General features: G+C 31.9%; 1 protein-coding gene and 1 non-coding gene across 2 annotated transcripts; both read left to right on the forward strand.

Moving 5' to 3' along the window:
* Positions 1 to 10,739: 10,739 nt before the first annotated feature.
* Positions 10,740 to 12,470, forward strand: LOC112706840 (zinc finger protein ZAT5). Its single transcript, XM_025758357.3, has one exon. The coding sequence runs from the start codon at positions 11,353 to 11,355 to the stop codon at positions 12,244 to 12,246; it is 894 nt and encodes a 297-aa protein (XP_025614142.1). The 5' UTR covers positions 10,740 to 11,352; the 3' UTR covers positions 12,247 to 12,470.
* Positions 12,471 to 16,717: 4,247 nt separating this feature from the next.
* Positions 16,718 to 16,790, forward strand: TRNAV-UAC (transfer RNA valine (anticodon UAC)). The gene has a single exon. It is a non-coding gene; the product is annotated as a tRNA-Val (tRNA).
* The last annotated feature ends 4,508 nt before the right edge of the window (positions 16,791 to 21,298 follow it).

Consider the following 21,298-nt stretch of genomic DNA (forward strand, 5'->3'; position numbering starts at 1 on the left):
ACTGGTTCAAACTCGTGAATACCAAGGGTGAACCCCTTAAAGGAGTAGCAAAAGGGGTTGAGATGACTCTTGATTTTTGGAAAGGTCTTGTGGATTTTTCAGTAGCACCCATGGACGATTTTAAAATAGCCATCAGGCTCGATTTCCAAAGGAAGGCAAATACAATACCTATGTCATACTACGACGTAGTATGCGTCATGGAGAAAGGGTCTCCATGCATGGTCCCTACAGTCTCTAAAATTGGCGGACTACTGATACTTTCTGCTATGCAACTCAAGAAAGGGTTCAAGAAGGGAGAGATTACATATTTAGCTCTATTACAAGAGGAGTCAACATCCGAAAGAGAAGGCGTTCCTCCTAAAATTAAGGAAGTCCTTGAAGAAAATAAGGATGTGATGCCTCCCGAGTTGCCAAAACAACTACCACCTAGGAGGAAGGTGGACCACAAGATTGAATTGGAGTCAGGAGCAAAGCCGTCCACCTCAACACCTTATAGGATGGCACCGCCAGAACTCGAGGAGTTGAAGAAGTAACTCAAGGATTTGCTAGATGCTGGGTTCATCCATCCATCAAAGGCACCTTATGGTGCACCAGTCTTGTTCCAAAAGAAGCATGATGGTTCATTGAGACTATGCATCGACTATCGAGCACTTAACAAGGTGAAGGCTATCAAAGAGTAGGAGTCGCCAAATAAGGTATCTAAATTGAGGTCTTTCCTTGGGTTGGCTAATTACTCTCGAAGGTTTATCAAAGGATACACCGCGAAGGCTGCACCATTAACTGATCTTCTCAAGAAGAATCACTCTTGGGAATGGTCAAAGGAGTGTCAAAAGGCCTTTGATGAGTTGAAGGCTGCTATTACAGAAGGACCAGTACTAGCACTATCCGACTACTCAAAGGTATTTGAAGTCTACACTGGTGCTTCTGACTATGCTATTGGAGGGGTTCTGATGCAAGAAGGACATCCGATTGCCTTTGAGAGTCGCAAGTTGAATGATACAGAGAGGCGATACACCGTCCAAGAGAAGGAGACGACCACGGTAGCGCATTGTCTGAGAACTTGCCGTTACTACTTGCTTGGTTCACACTTCATCGTCAAGACAGACAATGTAGCTACAAGCTACTTCCAAACTCAGAAGAAGTTAAGCCCTAAACAAGCTAGGTGGCAAGATTTCTTGGCTGAGTTTGATTTTGAATTTGAATACAAGTCAGACAAGGCTAATATGGTAGCAGATGCGCTGAGTTGCAAGGCTGAGTTGGTGACCATTTCTATGGTTGAAGGAGATATTGTGCATACCATCAAAGAAGGGTTGCATCACGATCCATAAGTCAAGAAGTTGGTGGAGTTGGCTAGAGAAGATAAGACCAAAAGATTTTGGTTAGAAAATGACCTTCTCTACATTAAAGGGAGAAGACTATACGTCCCTAAATGGGAAAATCTAAGAAGAAAATTAGTGAGAGAATGCCACGACACCAAGTGGGCTGGTCACCAAGGTCAATGAAGGACCTTTGCACTAATTGAATTTTCTTATTATTGGCCTCAAATGAGAGATAAAGTGGAGAGCTATGTGAAGACTTGTCTTGTGTGCCAACAAGATCAGATTGAAAACAAGGCACCAAGCGAGTTGTTGGAACCTCTGCCTCCATCAGAGCGACCGTGGGAAAGTGTCTCTCTAGATTTCATCTCTGTCTTACCAAAGTCCGAGGGGTTTGAATCTATTTCGTGGTAGTGGATCGATTTTCGAAGTATGCTACCTTTATACCTGTCCCTACTGACTGTACTGCAGAGGAAGTGGCACGACTATTCTTCAAGAATGTGGTGAAGTACCGGGGATTGTCTAAGAGCATCATTAGTGATCGAGATCCATGCTTCACAGGACGACTATGGACAGAGTTGTTCAAACTCCTTGGGTCGGAGCTTCATTTCTCAACAAGCTTCTATCCTCAAACCGATGGGCAGACTGAGAGAGTGAATGTCTTACTTAAGTGTTACTTGAGGCATTTGGTAAGCGCTAATCAGAAGGATTCGACAAAACTCCTAGACATTGCTCAGTTCTCATACAATCTGCAAAGGAGTGAGTCTACATGGAAGAGCCCATTCGAGATTGTGACTGGACAACAGCCGCTTACACCTCACTCTGTTTCTTCCTCTTACTCAGGGAAGAGCCCTGGAGCTTATCATATGATTAAGTCATGGGAAGAACATGCAGATGACAGTCGTTCTTAATTACCTCAACAAAGCTGCCAAGAGGATGAAGAAATGGGCAGATAAGAAGAGGAGGCATGCAAGCTATCAAGTGGGAGATAATGTAATGATCAAACTTCTTCCACAATAATTCAAAACCTTTCGCAAAGTTCATAAGGGTTTAATATGCAAATACGAAGGGCCATTTGAAATCATTGGACGTGTTGGGGAGGTTGCTTTCAAAGTACAACTCCCTCCCTCTATGAAGATCCACCCGGTCTTTCATGTGAGTATGCTTAAATCATATCATGAAGACCAAGACGAACCAAGTAGAGGTGACTCGAGTCGTGCTCCGCCTGTGGTGATTAGATCATTTGATAAAGAAATCAAAAAGATCTTAGCTAATCGCATCGTGCGACGACGAGGAGTACCACCAAGTATCCAATACTTGATCAAGTGGAAAGGGCTCCTGATAACCGAAGCTAGTTGGGAAGCTCGTGAAGATCTGTGGTAATTCCAAGAACACCTGGAGCGTCATCATGAAGAGAATGCAACGAGGACGTCTGCGCATTAAGTTGGGGAGAATGTCACGATAAATTTTAGAAGGTTAAATTTAACAATGTTTGTAGAGTTTTCTAGAGTATTTGAGAATGCTCTAGATGGTTCCGGAACGTTCTACAATGTCCTAGAAGGTCTCGGAATATCCTAGAAGGTTCTAGAAGACTCTAGAAGATCATAGAATATTATAGAAGAGTGTGGATGTATATAGAAATATGAAGCATAGTATGGAACAATCTAGAAGTATTTAGAAAGTAGTGTAGGATAGATATTTGTAAAGAATGTTTTAGATGATTAATCTAGACTGTTGATTAGATTTATTCCTAACTATCCATTGAGGAGGTGAATGGCTATAAATAAGAGGTGAGAGTTAGTGTGAGTCATGTGTGAATCATTTGTAACAAACACTTGAGTAATAAAGTGTTTTTCTACCAAAGCTTCTTTTCTCTGCTTTCTTACTAAGTATTAAAGGTTAAACTGACTTAATCTTAACTCAAGAGGTTGAATAAGTCTAAATATTAACATGGTAACGTTAGAATGTATTCAAGACAGTGATTATAGAATTTTTTTTTTTAGAAAAAGGAAATACAAGTTGTATGTGTTATTAAAGCCACCATAATATAACGAATTGAATAAAAAAAGACAGAGAAGATATGGTCCTTGATAAACTTATGATGTGAATGGTTCATATGCTTAGTTGCAACAAACAACGAACCTTGTCTTTAGTGTCAGGAGAATTGAGGTGGAGTGAGTATTAGGTTTACCAGTTTTAATTTATTTGCGGCATTCCACATACATGACTTTGTACATAAGCAATGGTTACGCTTGAGAAAGTTTCAACTAGTGCTAGCTTATATAAAATTTTTATTATACTATAGTTTGCACACCTTAGTTAACTTATTAACTCCATACACTAGCTTAATTATTAGTATTATTCTTTAATTTCAAAGTTGACTTTCTTTTGTGTGTGTTTGAGAGAGAGAGAGAGAGTAGTTGACCTTCAATTCTCAAGTATTTCATCCTCAGAATGTTAAATTGATAATAAAGAGAGATATTAATTTTGGTAGCTTATATTTTCTTGTGTAACATATGTATATGTGCTTATATTTTCTTGGCCATTAGATTATATTTGTTTATAGGTACGAGATATTTGAAATAAAAATACAAAGACATAAAATTATATTTGACGGATAAAATGTGAATAAATATTATGTTCAGAGATATTGAATTAGTATATTTTGTATTTTTTTAATAAAAAAATATGAAAATACTAACAAGAGACACAATTTATTTTTTTATTATTTTTTATCAAATTTTTATAATTATATTTTTTATCATTATATTTTTCTTCAATTCCTAATTTTTTTTTAGAAAAAAATGAAAATAAATTAAATTTTTATAATTTATTTTAATTTATTACCAAACAAATACAAAAACACTAATTTTTGTGTTTTTGTTCTTTGTTCTTGTTCTCAATGGCAGTGTTTGTTTCTGAGAAGAGGACAAGATAAGACATTGAAAATAAGACACAAAAGATAGAGATACAAAATTTTGTATTTTTGTATTCTGTTTGGTGATAAACTAGAATAAATTATGAAAATTTAATTATTCTTAATTTTTTTATTTAAAAATTTTGAGAAGAAAAATATAAAAATTAAAAAATATAATTATAAAAAATTTAAAAAATAATAAAAAAAATAAAAAATAAATTATATTTTTTATTAGTGTCTCTGTGTCCTTCCTGTTAGGATAGACACAAAATATATTAATTCAATATCCTTGGATATAATATCTTTATCTATGTCTCATCTATCAAATACAATTTTGTCTCTCTGTATTTTTGTTTCAGTGTCTTATTTCTGAAAACAAAAGCAGCCAATGTTCTATATGTTTTGAGAACTAAATGCAGTCCTAAAAGAGGCAGGAAGGTGGCTTGACTATTATTTTCCCCATTGATAGGAATTTTTTCATGAATAATGTTATGAAACAACAATAACTAAAATGAAGGAAGAAAAAAAAATTAAAGATATAAAATTGAAGCATATCATGCGTGAGGGAACAGAATGCTCTCTGAATTACCTCAATAATACCATTCTGCAACTAGCAACAAGCATCTTTCTCGTTATCCCACGGAAAAAAAAAAAGAAAAAGAAAAAGAAAAAAAGAAAAAAAAGAGAGAACTATATATGCTAGCTAGTGAAGTGGGAATTTTGCTTAACAACAAAAGAAGAATTAAAATTAAATAAAATAAGGTGCCTTGTTTTGGTCCTGTCACTATCTATATCCTTCAATGGCATGCGTTTGCGATGTTAATTAATGCTGTATGGATAATATGAAATTTACAAATCTTTTTATAATGTACATTAATTAAAAATAATCGTATAAAATATATGGTCGAATATGAAATATTTGTTAAATATATATGTTAATTAATTTTGTGTGTATATATACTATTTTTTATTTTTTTATAAATACATAATAACTCTTTATCTTAAAATATACTTAAAGAGTAAAAACAAACACTTATTTTATTCGAGTTAAAATGTATCAGTTAATTATAGATTTTACTAATATACAAGTGTCTCGAAATAATAAAGTCTGAGGATATGACTTTTTATAAGTCTAAATTATGTTTTTAATTTTAAATTTTAAATTATCCCAAAAAAAAGAGATTTTTTATAATTAAAATATTAATTAATTAAAAAATTAATTTTTAATATATATTTTTTTAATATAGTTTATGTGAGGGTGCTTTAGATAGAACCAACACCTGCATGTAAGTTTTGTTTTAATGATGATTGATGAGTGGTTCACTAGCTCGTTGGGTACGGTGACGTGTCAAGAAGTAAGTGTTATAAAGTGGAGTTGGAGTATTAAGTCCACTACTTTCACTCTCTCTATTATATTTTTGTTTTCTGTAAATGTTGATTTATGTTGGAATTGTTTAATAACAAAAAAATTAATAAAAAAATAAAAATAATTTTATTTAATATTTACTAATTATTATTAAAATTAATAAATATTAAATAAAATAAATTTAGACTATTTTTTATTCTTTTAACATTATCAGATTCACGTAAAGTGTGTAGTGTATCAAGTTAGTATATATATATATATATATCACTCAATATATAAATAAATAAATACACAAATTCTTATAAACAATATTTCACTTTCACACAAATGCATACACTTGTATTCACTCCCCACTTCCGTCTTAGGAGCGTGTTCCACCAACTATATTGTTGTCTATTTTGTCATAATTTAAGCTGAGTTTCTTTTTTATTTTTAAATAAATTAAATAAAATATTGAATAAAACAGTGTCCAAGTACAATTGAGCAGTCCTTGTCATCATCTCATTAGGCAAATAGAAATAGGAGGATATCATGGACACCATGAAAATCATGCATATATACAAGATGGAATTAATTTTGAGCCTCTATATTTGTCTTATTAGTTGGTATAAGGTTCTCGATCACATGCATATATATGTGAAGTAACTTTTAACTATTTTAATTTTCTTAATCCTCTAAAGAAATAATGGGTGGTGTGAATTATTTAATTTGTGCAGCACCTAAAATTATTCATGATGACATGAGAAGCTACGTTGAAAAAGTGAAAATAATAATAATGGAGGTGCAGCATGGTCTTGGTTGAAAAAAGCTGCGTAGTCACATTATTTCTCAAGTTGAGGGCAAAAGGGATAAGGAAGAAGCTAAGGCCATGTTACTTTTTTGAACCATCACCACCTTAGCTTATATACCTTTTTCCTCTCATTCTTGCTCTACTTTTTTTTAACCAAACTTCACAGTCCATTGAATTCAACCTTCATCCTCTGCCAAATGCTTCGTGCTACTTACAAATGTCTATATCATAAAAAAGGTTCACCAAAAACTTATTTTTTTAAAATAAATTCCTGTACGATAAATATAAAAAAAATTACACATACAACCAATTGTATATTATAAACTAACTAATTTTTAAATTTATCTTTTAAAAAATGATCTAAATACATGAATTTAATTTGATAATCATATAAATTAAATTTTTTAAACTATTATTAATACATCAAAATCAAATTTAATTAAAAAATATAAATGTTGTGTATTAGTTAAATAGAGTTAAAAAATAGAAATTTATTTTACAATTTCATATTGGATTAAGTTGAGTTATATTTTTAATATTAGACTATTATATAAAAAAAATGCTAGAATATATTAGCAGAATTTATTTTTTTTTCATTAATTAATTAGTTATTAATATTTTAAAATGTGAGTTAAAATATATTATTAAATTATTAAAATAAAAAAATTAAATTTATGACTATAGATTATGGTCAAAAATAATAAATTTTAATGATATATTTGGCATATAAAAATTGTCGCAAAATTATTACTGCCACATATATGTTGGTCAAACTTATACTGTTAAGTCATAAGTGTATTATGTCTCTGACAAAACAATTTTTTAAAGATGCGCAATTATTTATATGCAATACTGTCTAATTACATGAGCCTGAATGCAATTTAAGTATATATTAATGGATTTATTTTGGACCGATTACCAATTTGGTTGATGTTTGAGCAACTGCTAGTTTATTAATTAGTACTATATATATGATCGCGAAGCTATAAGCATCATAAGATGTTGGTCAACGGTGCATGAACAAGATAATGGACTACTTTAGATCTAAGCCAGCAAAACACAATCCTTTCACCAAATGAAATTAAAGATCCATCATCCATGGTGGGTGGTGACTACTGGCTACTTCTTGTGTGGTAATAATAATGTAAGAGTGAAATTGGTCATCTCCATAAGATGCACCAATAATTTATCATAGTACAAGTGCTATGTGGAACATATATATATATATTCGGTGATGTTATATGATTAAATTATTTATTTTGATAATTAAGTTTAATAATTAAATTAATTTAATAATTTATTGACACAATAAAAATTAGTTAAAGAATAAAGAGAAGACATATATATATAAAAGAAAAACGAAAAAAAAAGTTAAACTTAATTATAAAAATAACGTGTTAACCTAGTATTTCTCAAATATAATTATTGAGTTAGTTCATATAAACAACAAATGTAGTTATTATTTGGGTGTATGCAACGTTGTTGTTTCTTAAATGAAGATTAGTGTTGTTTGTACAACAAAAAAAAAAATAGGCAACATATTAAGGTAGTTGAAAATTCAGGTGAAGTCGACTTTATGTGAAGTTGATATCTGATAGTCATTAGATAAAAATTTAGTCAAATTAGTTAAATCATCTAACGATTTTCAGATATCAATTTCACGTGAAATCGACTGCATCTGAGTTTCCACCGTTAAGGTATTTAACTTATTTGGTAAATAAAATTTGGTTATTTCGGATTAACAGTTATCTATATATATTATCTCTTACATATTTTAAAAATGTTCAAATGATGATCCCAAAACATAAATGTTACTAAATCTAAAGTCAATAAATAAAATAGATATTTACTAGCTACGTACTAATAAAATATAAAGGGATTGTAAATTAAAGTGCCAATAATTTCTATAAAATACTTTTATTCCACTTATTATTCAACATGTTACTATACATGATCAATATAAAAATCAGTAACTCATATAGAATATATGTTAAAATATAAAATATATAATAATAATTTTTGAAACAATATATAAATAAATATATATATATATAAATATTTTGTAATTTATTTTTTGTATGCAGATAATATTTTTATTATTCAATATATTTTATGTTTTTTTTTATAGAATTTTTTTAGTTATCAAAATTTTTGTTTATTTAACAAATAATATTGTTAAAATTAGAATTACTTATTTTATTTTTGATGGTTAAGTGCTGGTCAAATTTTAATAAAATTGTTGGCTCCTAGATTTTTTCTTATTGGTTTGAGTGAAGCAGATGAGATAACCCTATAGAGCTGCCGACCAAGAACTATTATTCTTTCACTGATAGTGGTCTGTGTTGCATGTTCTGCTTTCGAATGGTATTACTTATTAATGGGTAACATATTGCTCACCTACTAGTGGACCATCTTTTAGTAGAGACAATTATTTCAGTGATTTCAGATCTAATTATAATCAGTAACAAACATTTTTTTATTAATCAAATTCATTCTGGACCACTTCATCAGAAGGAGAAGACTTTCTTCATCTCGATAACTCATATGTACTAATAATGATATCATCTATCAGAACAATATATGTACAATATTCATACCCACTTATCCTCATAATCATATGGATCATAACTTGCTTAACATAATCCATACAGATTTCATTAGCTATATATTTAATAATGGGGAATTTTTAAACAAATTAATTAAACATGTTTTTTTTCTTTATAAGTTTTCATATATTTTGAATATTCACAAAGTATTTTTATCCTGTAATATAATTTGAATAATTTAATTAATTAATATTTTATTATATCCCCAAAATATATATTTCAAATATATATTTTCAAAGTATTTAATTTGAACTGTATAAAAAAATACTTAAAATATAAAATATATATTAAAAATAAATTAAATTATATATTTATATAAATATATAATAATTTGTTTAATAACAAATTTTTTTATATTAATATAATATTTTTTTTATAGATACTCTACTATATAAATTAAAGTTGTATAAAAAGAATATAAATTTTTTATAATTATTTTTTATTATATTATTGTCATTCAAAATATGAATCATAGTTTTCTCAAGTACTATTTTATATCATAATATATATATATATATATATATATATATATATATATATATTTACTATATAATTTACCTCTTCTCATATACTATATAACTAAGATAGAGAAAATTGAGACTTTACCTAAAATAAAAAAGTAAATTAGAAACGTAAAACGTAAAATTTTAACAAGAGTTAAATTGTAAAATCGTTAGACTGAATATAAATTTCGTAAAATTGATAGACTTATTTAAAATTATAATATCAAAAGATTTTAAGAGTTAAACCGAGATTCTAGTTATTATTATGCATATAACTGCTGACATGTTTTCGTTAGATCTGGAATAAGCATCACATGGCAGTGTGATTTGGTTCACTTTCATTGACATATACATATGAATTAGGCTAATTTTCAGAAGGTTGGGTACAGGTAAAGGGTTTAGTTAGTTGTGATTTAGGTGTATCTTAGATTTACATGCATGCAGTACAGTGATTTTTTGTTTTTATTTCATTTCTTTAATTTACTATGTAGTATATAGCACGCGCTAGCTTTCAATACTCTACATAATTAATGAGCAATAATATTATTAATCATTAACATTAACATGGTTTAGCAATAATTGGTTATTATGAGAGATTAGCCATCACCTAAAAATACCTTTATGAAGAAGATTAAGTATAACCACTAAACTAAGCTAATAAGGAAGTGAAAGGAAAACAATATTCAAAGCATAGGAAACATCGTAATTAATTAAAGTGCTTATGTCATATACTTGTATGCTACATATACTCTTGTTATTCCATGGTCCTTAACCGAATCCTACACTTAATCACATGCCACTTATGTCCCTTGCTTTTCTTGTTGGGTTGCTGATTACTCTATCTTATATATTTTATAGTATGCACATACCAACAAGAAAAAAGGGTTTGCTTCAAAGCCACCTTATTCTATAATCACTCCAACTGGGGATTAGTTCTTTTCTTTTGGAACTGAACATATGAATGACGAGATGGCATGCTTTTAACGTGCAATCTTTGCTTTAACAACGCCTTCTTGTTTTGCCTAAACAGTAATAATATACTTTTATACGTCATATTTAGTATAGTATAGAGCAAGAGTTTTTACTTGAATACAAGGGAATAAAAATTAAAAATAAGTTAATATAAATTTTATATGTAATTAGAAACAGTAAGATTTAAGATTAAGACACAATTAATTTAGGCCACTCGCAAGTTAAACGAATCACCATAACATGTTCCTGCTAGTTAATTCAACATTAAATTTAGAGATACAAAGCATGTTTAATCATTGATGAATCATAATCAGGCATTCCAAGCACTCTATGTCCAAAAATACAATGTGCCTACCACAATGTCGCATTTTTTTAATTAAAAAAAGAAAGTGAAGAAAAATAGAAAATAAAAAATATTCCGTCATAAAAGCAATTCAACACCGTGGGACGTGGGAAGCGAATGCTACAAAACAAAGCCACATAAAAGAAACCAATAGAATGAAGCAGCAGTTAAAAAATAAAAAAGAGCGCGCAAGCAAAAAGTGTGGCCATCATTGAATCGTGTGGTGACGCGCTATGAATAAGCGCGTGAACAAAGCGGAGAGAACTAACTCATTTTTTCCTGTGAGTAACAGAAACACACAACACATCCACACTTGCAAGGTTGGAAAAGCAAGGAAGATTTTGGGTGGCAGGGTATTTCACTGCAAATATTAATAATTAAAAATAATTAATAAGAGTAGCATATATATATAACTTGGTCACTCATCACAATGACCAATATAAATACATACATGTGTGTCATTATTCCCCCCTACTATACTACTTCTTTCTTCTCCTGAGTCTTCATAATTCATACATACAACATACACATATTCATCGATGGAGATGGAATTAGGCATAGGCACGGAAGAGTTTCTTAACGATGCTTCCCACATCGCCAAGGGAAAGCGCACCAAGAGGCACAAACCCTTCTCCCCTTGCGACGTCGCCGCCATCACTTCCAGCTCCTCAAGCGCCAACGACTCTGCTTCCTTCTCTTCCACCACCACCTTTCAAGACGAAGAACAAGACATGGCTAACTGCTTGATTCTCCTTGCTCAAGGAAAAACAGGCGGAGAAGAAACCGATGATGAAGAAGATAACAAGATGAGAGAGAAGAGCAGAAGAATATCGGAGGTCACGACAACCGCAACTACAAAAATCGGTTTCTACATCTATGAATGCAAAACGTGCAACCGAACATTCCCTTCTTTTCAAGCTCTTGGAGGCCATAGGGCCAGCCATAAAAAGCCAAAGGTCACATCAGATGACAAAAAGAAACCGCAACCACAACCACAACCACAACCAAATACTTTGGCGCTAATCACAAATTGCGACTTTGAAGAAACAAAGCAAGTACGTGTGATGACAACAAGCCCTCCAATTTCCCTTCAATTGGGATATGGTGGTGCTACCAACAACAATAACGGCAAGCCCAAGATTCATGAGTGTTCAATTTGCGGTTCAGAATTCACATCTGGACAAGCCCTTGGTGGTCACATGAGGAGGCATAGGACAGCTGTCATCACTACTACTAGTCCTCAGCCAACTTGTGACGTGCCTGCCAGGCTGGAGGTCGTTAAGCCGCCGCGGAATCTTCTGGAATTGGATCTTAACCTTCCGGCGCCGGCGGACGACGACCACCACCACCGGGATTCCCAGTTTCAGTTCTCGTCCACACAGAAAACCATGATGCTTTCTGCTGCACCGCCTTTGGTGGATTGTCATTATTAATTAGGAGGCCAGGTTGGGAATTAGTTGAACAAGCTAAGCTAAGGGGGAAATTATTATTATTATTATTGCTGTTATTATTATTATTATCATTATTATTGTTTTGATCATAAATTATCGATGATCAATGTGAATTATTAGCTTTATTTTAATTTGCAATACACCTTATATTATTACGATTGTGAATTTTATTATTATTATTATTGGGGGTGATCTAGTTGTTGAAATTTTGGGAATACTTTGAGTGAGTAAGTGGTTAATTAGTAGTGTTGATGGTTGCCTTACATTCACGAAAAGTGAGCATCGTCATACAGCATGTTTATTTTATTATATATATATAATCTGCTAGTGGAATGAACATGGCTAGGGTTTGGTTGCATCAGCACCACAACCAATAATCATGGACCGGATCGGATTAGGCTTCTTTTCTGTGTATGTGCTTCTTCTTTCTTACTCACTCTCACTCTAGCTATCGCTCTCTATTTCCATTTATTGACATGGATAAAATATTTGCAAAATTACCACTTTGCCATTGAGCAACGCACACCCCACCTACCTACATTACATCCATCATCCATCTGCAACTAATGTTTATTAGATTTTCACTTTTTCATCTCCACCACCTACTATAACAATAAGCCTAACAGTTTCACCTAATTAACCAACCGCCTTGTCCAATTAATTAAAATTGATTTACGGATTAAGTTTGGGATTATGTCATTAGAAAATTGATGCTCCCGAGAAAGATACCGCGCGCTGACTCTCAGACCACAAAAACAAACGTTTTATTATTGGGATCTGAGTTATACTGTGGTCCACTAGCTACTATTTGGATTGGACCCATCATCATGCATACCCGTTGCCGTTATCCGTATATATATATAGTTTCTAGTTATAACCCTCCTCTCATCATTTATGTAGTTCACAGAATGAAGATCAGAAAAGGACTGGACCAATTAAAATAACAAAAATAAGAATAGTGGCCGTCTTGGCCTGAGAGGAGGAGGGTAAAGATGTAAACAGCTTATTAGAGTATATTACACTAGCTAGCTAAATTAAGAGAGAGGGAACAGTATGAGTAAGCTAAGAGTGAGTTAGAGAAGGCACTAATGTAAAGTAGTTAGTAATGTATGCACGTTTTGGTGAATGCTGCCATGCTGGTAAGCGAAGCATGTGGACACATACATTGCGTGAGGTGTCTGAATGCATACATAAGAAAAATAGAGAGAGACTACTACTCATTGACATTAGCACGTGTAGGTTGGGAACTTCACTCCATCATGTCCTCTAACCTCCCCATTGCATATTACATGTTTTCTTTGTAGCCTCTTTTTTGCTATAAATTATAATAAGGAGCCTTTCTACACTAATATAATATAAAACATTATTTCATTTGCTTCTTTCTGTTAGGCCTATCCTAATTTCTGCTCGCTTAACTTCTCTATCATAACTCAACATATACAACATATATTTCTTCCATAATCTCACCAATGATGCCATGAACTTCTTCCATAATAATTTCAGGATGTTGTCCAATGTCTACTAAATTTAGTTTTTCACTGCTTTGAGCGCTTTGAAAGTTGGCCTTCTAAATTACTAATCTAGTTACTAGTCACGACCAGATAAGACCATATCACACACTGTATTATTCAATGTCCTTTTAATGCAAAAATAAAAAAGAATAACTAATTAATTCAATAAGGATGCTAATTTTGACAGAGTACAATAATGTAATTGTCACACGTTCCACCACATCGTGACTACTCAAGTACTATATCTAGTGCTCTCACGCTAAAACTTGTAACATTGTCACTCTTATTTTAAGGTTCGTGATCAAGACACTCATTCTTTATATTCGTATTTTTTTTTCTACGTCAACTACTCTTATAAGTGTTAGGTTCCTAAATCCTAACTAATTAAATTTATAACATATAGTCGCTCTTAATTTAAAGGTTCTTTTTTAGTTTTTTTACAGTATCTTTTAAATTGACGAGTTAAAAATTAATCAATTGCGAATCTAAACTATATGTACAAGGTGAGATTCAAATTTCCAATACTTACTTAATCAATTTGATTAAAGAACTAACTACTAAACCAAACAGAATTCATTACTTCAAAGGTTAATTACTGTTCAGAGATTCACTCTAAGCTTTTTAGTTTTTTTTTAATTGATCCTTGTATAAGACATTTTTAAAAAATTTAACAGTGCTATAGAATTAGTATAATTTATTTTTCCTGAACAACTAGTCAATAATATTTAAAAGTATGATACTAAGATACTGAATTATAAATATTAGACTATTGACTAAAAATATTAATCAAAATAAATTAAAATTGATGGCCTTAAGCTTTTCTCTTTTTTTTTTTGTGATATTTTACGAACGTTAGATCTCAATGAAAGCATCACTATCATAAACTTAGGCCTAAGGAGGAGCCTAACCCCAATTAAAGACTAATTACTAATTGCTTTATTTTGTGAAAAAACCGCTACCCTAGAGTTAACAATGCAATGTATTTAGGTAGTATGGCTCTCAAATGCGGCGGCGTTTGCTTAATAACAATAAATCATGTGATAACGACCCATATTTTCTCCTCTTATGCAAGTTTTTAGTTTTACCCTTATGCATTAAATCCTAATTTGGAGGAAATACGGTATTTCATATTAATTGTCCTAATAACTAAATATCACAATCTGAGATAACTTATAAGCATGTAATACAGTATATGGTATATAATTAAGAATTAAGAATAGTAGTTTTGGTATGTTAAAGTGGCTTGTGGTCGTTCCTTGTGATGAAGAAACATGCATTGTGTATCTAGTTATGTTCCTTTTTTTTGTTACCACAAGGTGTATGTATGTATTGTATGATAGTTCACGGATTGGAGATAGGGACCAATAAATGCCGCAAATGCATGAGTTGGTTCACTATGTGGTGGCCTATTGTCCCCCGATGACCATAAAAGTGGGTGCTTGCCTGCTTTCACTATTTCAATTTTGTTATTCCTGTTCAACAATTTTTCAATACACCAAAATATTGTTTCGCTAATTGCTTGAATCGTCTATTCACTATTTGACGTTAAATACAAGATTTCGGTACACAAAAAAACAGATCAAAACCATTATTTTATATGTTCATAAAAAATTTAATGTGTTTGAAAAATTCTTCTATCTAGATATATTATTTTTTTAAAATATTATTCGTATACTAAAAATATATATAAATATATATAATTTGATTTTTTTAATATATATTTTATATTAATTATTAATTTTAATAATTATTTTTGGTGTATATTTAATATAGTTATTATTTTTTTAATAATTTTTTAAAAAAGACACGTATTTAAAAAAGATGGAAGTACAATAATTAATTCTAATCGGATTGGTATGCGGCCACGGATATTAATAAAGGTGATATTTTGCGAAAGTAAATTTCAGTATTTTGAATACAAATACTACTTTTTAATTAGGTGGTAGTTCTTACTTTGGTGGAATGCGGATTATGTGGCTACCTAAGAATAAGATCTACTTCAGCGGTTTGGGTTTGGTTGGTTTTTTCCATTGTAACGTATGGTAGTTACCTAATAAGAATTATGACATCGATGATATAGGATTGTTTTGGAAACATTAGTCCTATTAATTAATGAACTTGAAGATGCCCTTTATTGTAAACCATAATGAGTATGATTAACTAACTAAGTTTTCAACTTGTTGGGGGGTACGTGAGATGCACGCACGTAGCAAAGTGACCATTGTCATTAACGTTTAAGTCAATAACATTTTGAAATGCATATTCGTGGTTGGTTCCGATTGTTACAAGTTACTAAGTTTGATCGCCAAATGTATCTAAATTCTAACTAGTTCTTGTAAAGGTCTAAAGCACTACTATGGGGTGTGGCAATGGTAAAATCCATTTTAGCCTTGGCTCAGTTAAGTTGCATCGTACACAGTGTCTCATAACTCTTTTTTCTCATATTCTTTTACGTGAAAACTCATATGAAGTCGTGTGAAATTGATATCTGAGAGTCGTTAGATGAAAATTTAGTCAAATCAATTAAATTATCTAACGGATCTCAAGTATCAACTTCACGTGAAATAAACTGCACTTGAGTTTCTACCCAATTCTTTTATTGAAAGATATAGAGAAATTAATCTTTTGAAAAACATATTCTAACCAAATTATTCCTTTTTCTTATGTTATGTGAATTTAATTTTTATGCATTGTCAGTATACATCTAATTATATAACGTTATATCAGTAAAATAATTATTTTTTTACTTTAATTACGTGAATGATTATAAAAAAATAGATGTAATTAAAAAATTACAAAAAATTATTTATATGGTCAGTGTATCAAAATTAAATTTATTATAAAAAAATTCGTTTTTGTATTTCTTGAAAGTTTGACCTAGTGGATAACTATTATAAATAAATTATTTATATATAAATATGTAAATAGAACTTACGAACAGAGTTGCTGTGGTGTAGTGGTTATCACGTCAGTCTTACACACTGAAGGTCCCCAGTTCGATCCTGGGCAGCAACATGTTAATATTTTTTGATGTTTTCCCTTTTTATCCTTGCTATATATATAACCTTTGTTTTTTAAATCTTGTTGGACGAAGCAAGGACACTATATGGTGTGATTTTATATTTCATCTCATTATGTGTGTGTTTATTTTGCTTCTGGATTACAAATTCAGCTTAGCAGTTAGACGAGGCAATGCAAAAGGCAAAAAGAAAACAACACTTATTCATGGAGTCCACTCACATACACACACAGAAACGCATATACACAATATGTCAATATGGTTGGAATTTGGAATATAGGAGTTCAATGCAACGCATTTAAAAAGTTGCATTATTAAGCCAAGAAAAAAGCTGCCATTATAAGAGTAAATGATCAAATTAATCTTCAAAATATTTTTTTAATTAAATTTATTTTTTAAATATTTTAAGTTAGTCATTTAGTCCGTCACTTCTATTGTTAATGACATAAAAGTTTATTGATGTATCATGTGACACTACAACACACATTTAGTAGTCTTAATTGACGATTAACATAATAAATTTATGAAATTAAATCAAATCAACCCAAAATTAAAGGATTCCAATGTCGTCAGGGTATTAAAATTCCAATGTGTGTGTTGTAGGCTTAGTTTGGTAAAGTTTTTACTGTTCAAAAGTAGCTTATAAAACCTAACTTTTAAAAGATAGTTTTTTAAAAGTTGTAACATTTATATTTGGCAAATCAAATCAAAAATAACTTTCAACAAACACAAATAATAACAAATGCGTTTGGTAAAATAGCTTTTAAAATTTAAAAATACTATAATAGATATAAATGTAAGTGTTAAATTTAAAAATTAGTTAATGTATGAAGTTATATTAGACTTTTAAATTTTGAAAAGTACAAGTCAACTTTAAAAATATGTTAGGTGCTTTTAAAGGTATCCCGATCTTTTAAAAGCTGCAAGCGAGGTACATGATATTTTTTATTTACCAAACACAAAAGGAAGCCGATGAGTTTGGAAAACTCCAAATTAATATTTGTGATGAACAAACATTATTGAAATATTTAATTACAAAATTATTAATTTAATCTTCAATTAACATATGTTAATTAATAATTTTGTGATGCAGGTTTTTAATTGGGCTGAAATAAAATGAGAGATTCCAAGCCCAATAAATTAAATTTCAGCCCTATATAATTCTTGTTTTGTGATTGTTGGCTGAAAAGATTTTATCATTTGGGCCAGAAATCAAACATTGCCATAAGCCCAATTTAGTTTTGATGAATGATCCAATGCTTGATCCAAAATTCATCAGGAAAGCAAATGTTACTAATTGGGCCAGATTAAATTTTTGTAGCTAACAAACCCAACATTAATTTTTTTTGAATGTTTCCAAGCTTGGTCCGAAACCAAGCTAAAGAGAAAGCATATAGGCTTCATGCTTTTCAACGGATTCCATTGCTTGCTAAGGATGGATTTCAAAACTTAATATACTAGCATTGGAAACATGAGAGAGAACTTGACTTTGATTTGATGGGAATCATTATGATTAATGCTATACGCTATTCAAAGCAAGAGAAGTAAAAGCAATCCATCAATATGTTTCATTTCATTTAATTGCTTTTACTTTAACTTCACATTCTCTCTCATCTCTTTCTCTCTTCTCTTCGGTTATTGACCAGGAAGCCATGGAAGCAACACTCACCGAAAAGAAGAAGTTGCATGCATCAAGACCATCAAGCTAATGATGGCAAGAAAAAGAAAACCAAAAGTATGCTGTGTCTGAGATAATCACCAAATGTAGTAAGATTTGGTGAGGTAATCTCGGATCCTTCATACTCAAAAAGAAAGAAGAAGATTCGGCCAGCAAGAAAGAGATTCTTGGAGGCATGGCTTGTCTCTGACTCTGCTCAACCACCACAGGAAGTAGCTAGAGTGGCGAAGTGATGGAAGAGGCAGAGATTGGAGCAGATAAAGTCATCATCATCATCATAAAGTATCAAGGGCCAGAAATCCATCTTGGAGAGGAAGCCAAGGATGGAGCGCTCGGATTGATAAAGAGTGATGACCAAGGAAGGACTAGAGGTATTTGCATGTTGGTTTTTGCATGAGTTTCCTCTTCTCTCTCTGTGGCCGAACCGATTCTGTTTTGAAGGAAAAGAAGCTAAGCTCGGTTTTGTGTTTCAACTGTGAAGGCTTCACTTCTCTATAAAAGGGGTGAACAGTCACGGTTTGATTAAAGGAGAAAGTTTGAGAGTGCAAGGCACAGAAGTCTCAGAGCTACCTAAGCTAGCAGTTTTTTTCTTCTCCTTCAATGTATTTTGTTTTGTAATTTTTCTGTTTAATTTTGTCATGTCTTGAGGCTCATGGAAAAAGGCAAACAGTGAGATTTGTATGAAAAAGCCATAGAGCGAAAAAAGACAAAGAGTGCAAAATTAAAAGAAAAAGCCATAGATGTCTTAGAGTTCCTTTGTTCATCTATGTTGTGTTTCATGATTCTGTGGGAATCCCCTTGTAAGTTGGGTTAGCACTTTACAGTTTGTAATCAAGTTGATTATAGTGAAATTCCATCATTGTTGTGATGGAGACTGGATGTAGGCTGCACTGCACTTAGCAGCTGAACCAGAAAATATCTGGGTGTAATATTCTCTCTCTCCTACTCCACTTCTGTTTCTACTGTTCAGGAGCAAAATCCAAAAATGTCTCGTGCCAAGTGACGAGACAAAATGAAAATGTCTCGTGGCTAGGGACGAGCTAAAAACAGAAAAGTCTCCTCTAAGTCCAGCAAGTGTTAGCAAGCAAAAAGGGGGCTAAGATTCAACCCCCATTCTCTTAGCCACTGAAACCATCAATTGGTATCAGAGCTTGGTCTCAAAGAGATCAAGCTTTGCAGCTTGGAGAAAAGATCCTCATGGCAGAAAGCAGTGGCTCAAATCTGGTGTCCTACAATCTCACAGAAGGACAGTCAAGCAACAGACCGCCTCTTTTCAATGGGAAAAATTATACCTATTGGAAAGAGAGAATGAAGATCTTTGTGCAAGCAGTAGACTACAGGCTTTGGACGATCATCCTAGAAGGACCTTAGTTTCCTACTAACACAAGTGCTGAAGGAGTAGTCACTCTTAAACCAGAAGCAAGCTGGACCGAGGAAGATAGGAAGAAAGTGGAGCTAAATGCCAAGGCCATAAATCTACTCAACTGTGCTATCAGCTTCGAGGAGTACCGACGGGTATCACGATGCACAACAGCAAAGAAAATCTGGGATAAATTACAAATCACTCATGAAGGAACCACCATAGTTAAGAAGACTCGGATAGACATGTTAAACAGGGAATATGAAATGTTTACAATGAAGGAAGGAGAATTTATCGATGAATTGTTCGAATGGTTCAATACTATCACTGTTGGCTTGGATGCTATGGGAGTAACAGATTCTGATTCTGTGCTTGTGAGAAGAGTGTTGAGGTGTCTCACTAAAGAGTGGGAAACAAAAGCTTTAATTATTCCTGAGAGCAGTAATCTTGATACCATGACACTTGATGATTTGAGAGGAAATCTTCTTGCTTTTGAAAACACTTATTTAAAAAAAGAGTCAAAAAAGAAAGGAATTGCATTTTCTTCTGTTACTAACCCTCTGGATGATGAATCCAGTGATAACTCATCTGAAAATGAATTTGTGTTGTTTGCCAAAAAATTCAGGAAAATGATGAAGTTCAAAGGCAAAGGCAACAACTCAAGGAAAATGAAGAAAGACCTTAGCAAAGTGACTTGTTTCAACTGCAAGAAAATGGGGCATTACAAATCTGATTGTCCCAAGTTAAAAAGGGAGGAGAAGAAAAAAGGAGGAAAGAAGAAAGATCTGATGGCATCATGGGAAGACTTAGAAAATGACTCAGACAGTGATGAAGAATCTGAGACTAAGTCACAGCCTTGTCTCATGGCAAATCATGTAGATCAGGTATTTTTTCAAAATCCTGACACTGAAGACCTTCATCTTATGATAGATCACCTCTCTGAAAAAATAAGATGTTTTCTGACTGATAATCAAGATCTTGAACAACAAATTTTCATTCTTAAAGCTAAAAATGATTTTCTCAAAGAAAAGCTAAGGGAGGCCGAAACTGCTTGTGATCTTGTGGAAGAAAATAAGCAGTTGAAAGCCCAACTTAGAAGCTGTGAAAGTGATCACTCGGTAGTTGCATATGTAAAATGTTTTAAGGAAAATGAAGAGTTGCTGAAAAATGTTAAAAATCTTGAAAATGACTTAGCCAAATTTACTCTAAGTTCTGAAAATCTTAATCAAATCTTGTCTAGTCAAAAACCACTCTTTGATAAAACTGGTTTGGAATTTTATATATCTGATGAGAAATCTTCTTTTAAAGATAAACCTTCATTATCCAAAGACATAAGGTTTCAAGATCCCACCTATTTTAATAAAACAGCAACTCCAAGGTTTTGTAGGTTGTGTAACCGAAGAGGTCATTTTCCCATTCAGTGTTTCTTTGGTGAAAGATTGATTGGTGATAAAATTTACAAAGTT

Source organism: Arachis hypogaea, chromosome 8 (genome assembly GCF_003086295.3).
Source record: "Arachis hypogaea cultivar Tifrunner chromosome 8, arahy.Tifrunner.gnm2.J5K5, whole genome shotgun sequence".
NCBI lineage: Eukaryota > Viridiplantae > Streptophyta > Magnoliopsida > Fabales > Fabaceae > Arachis > Arachis hypogaea.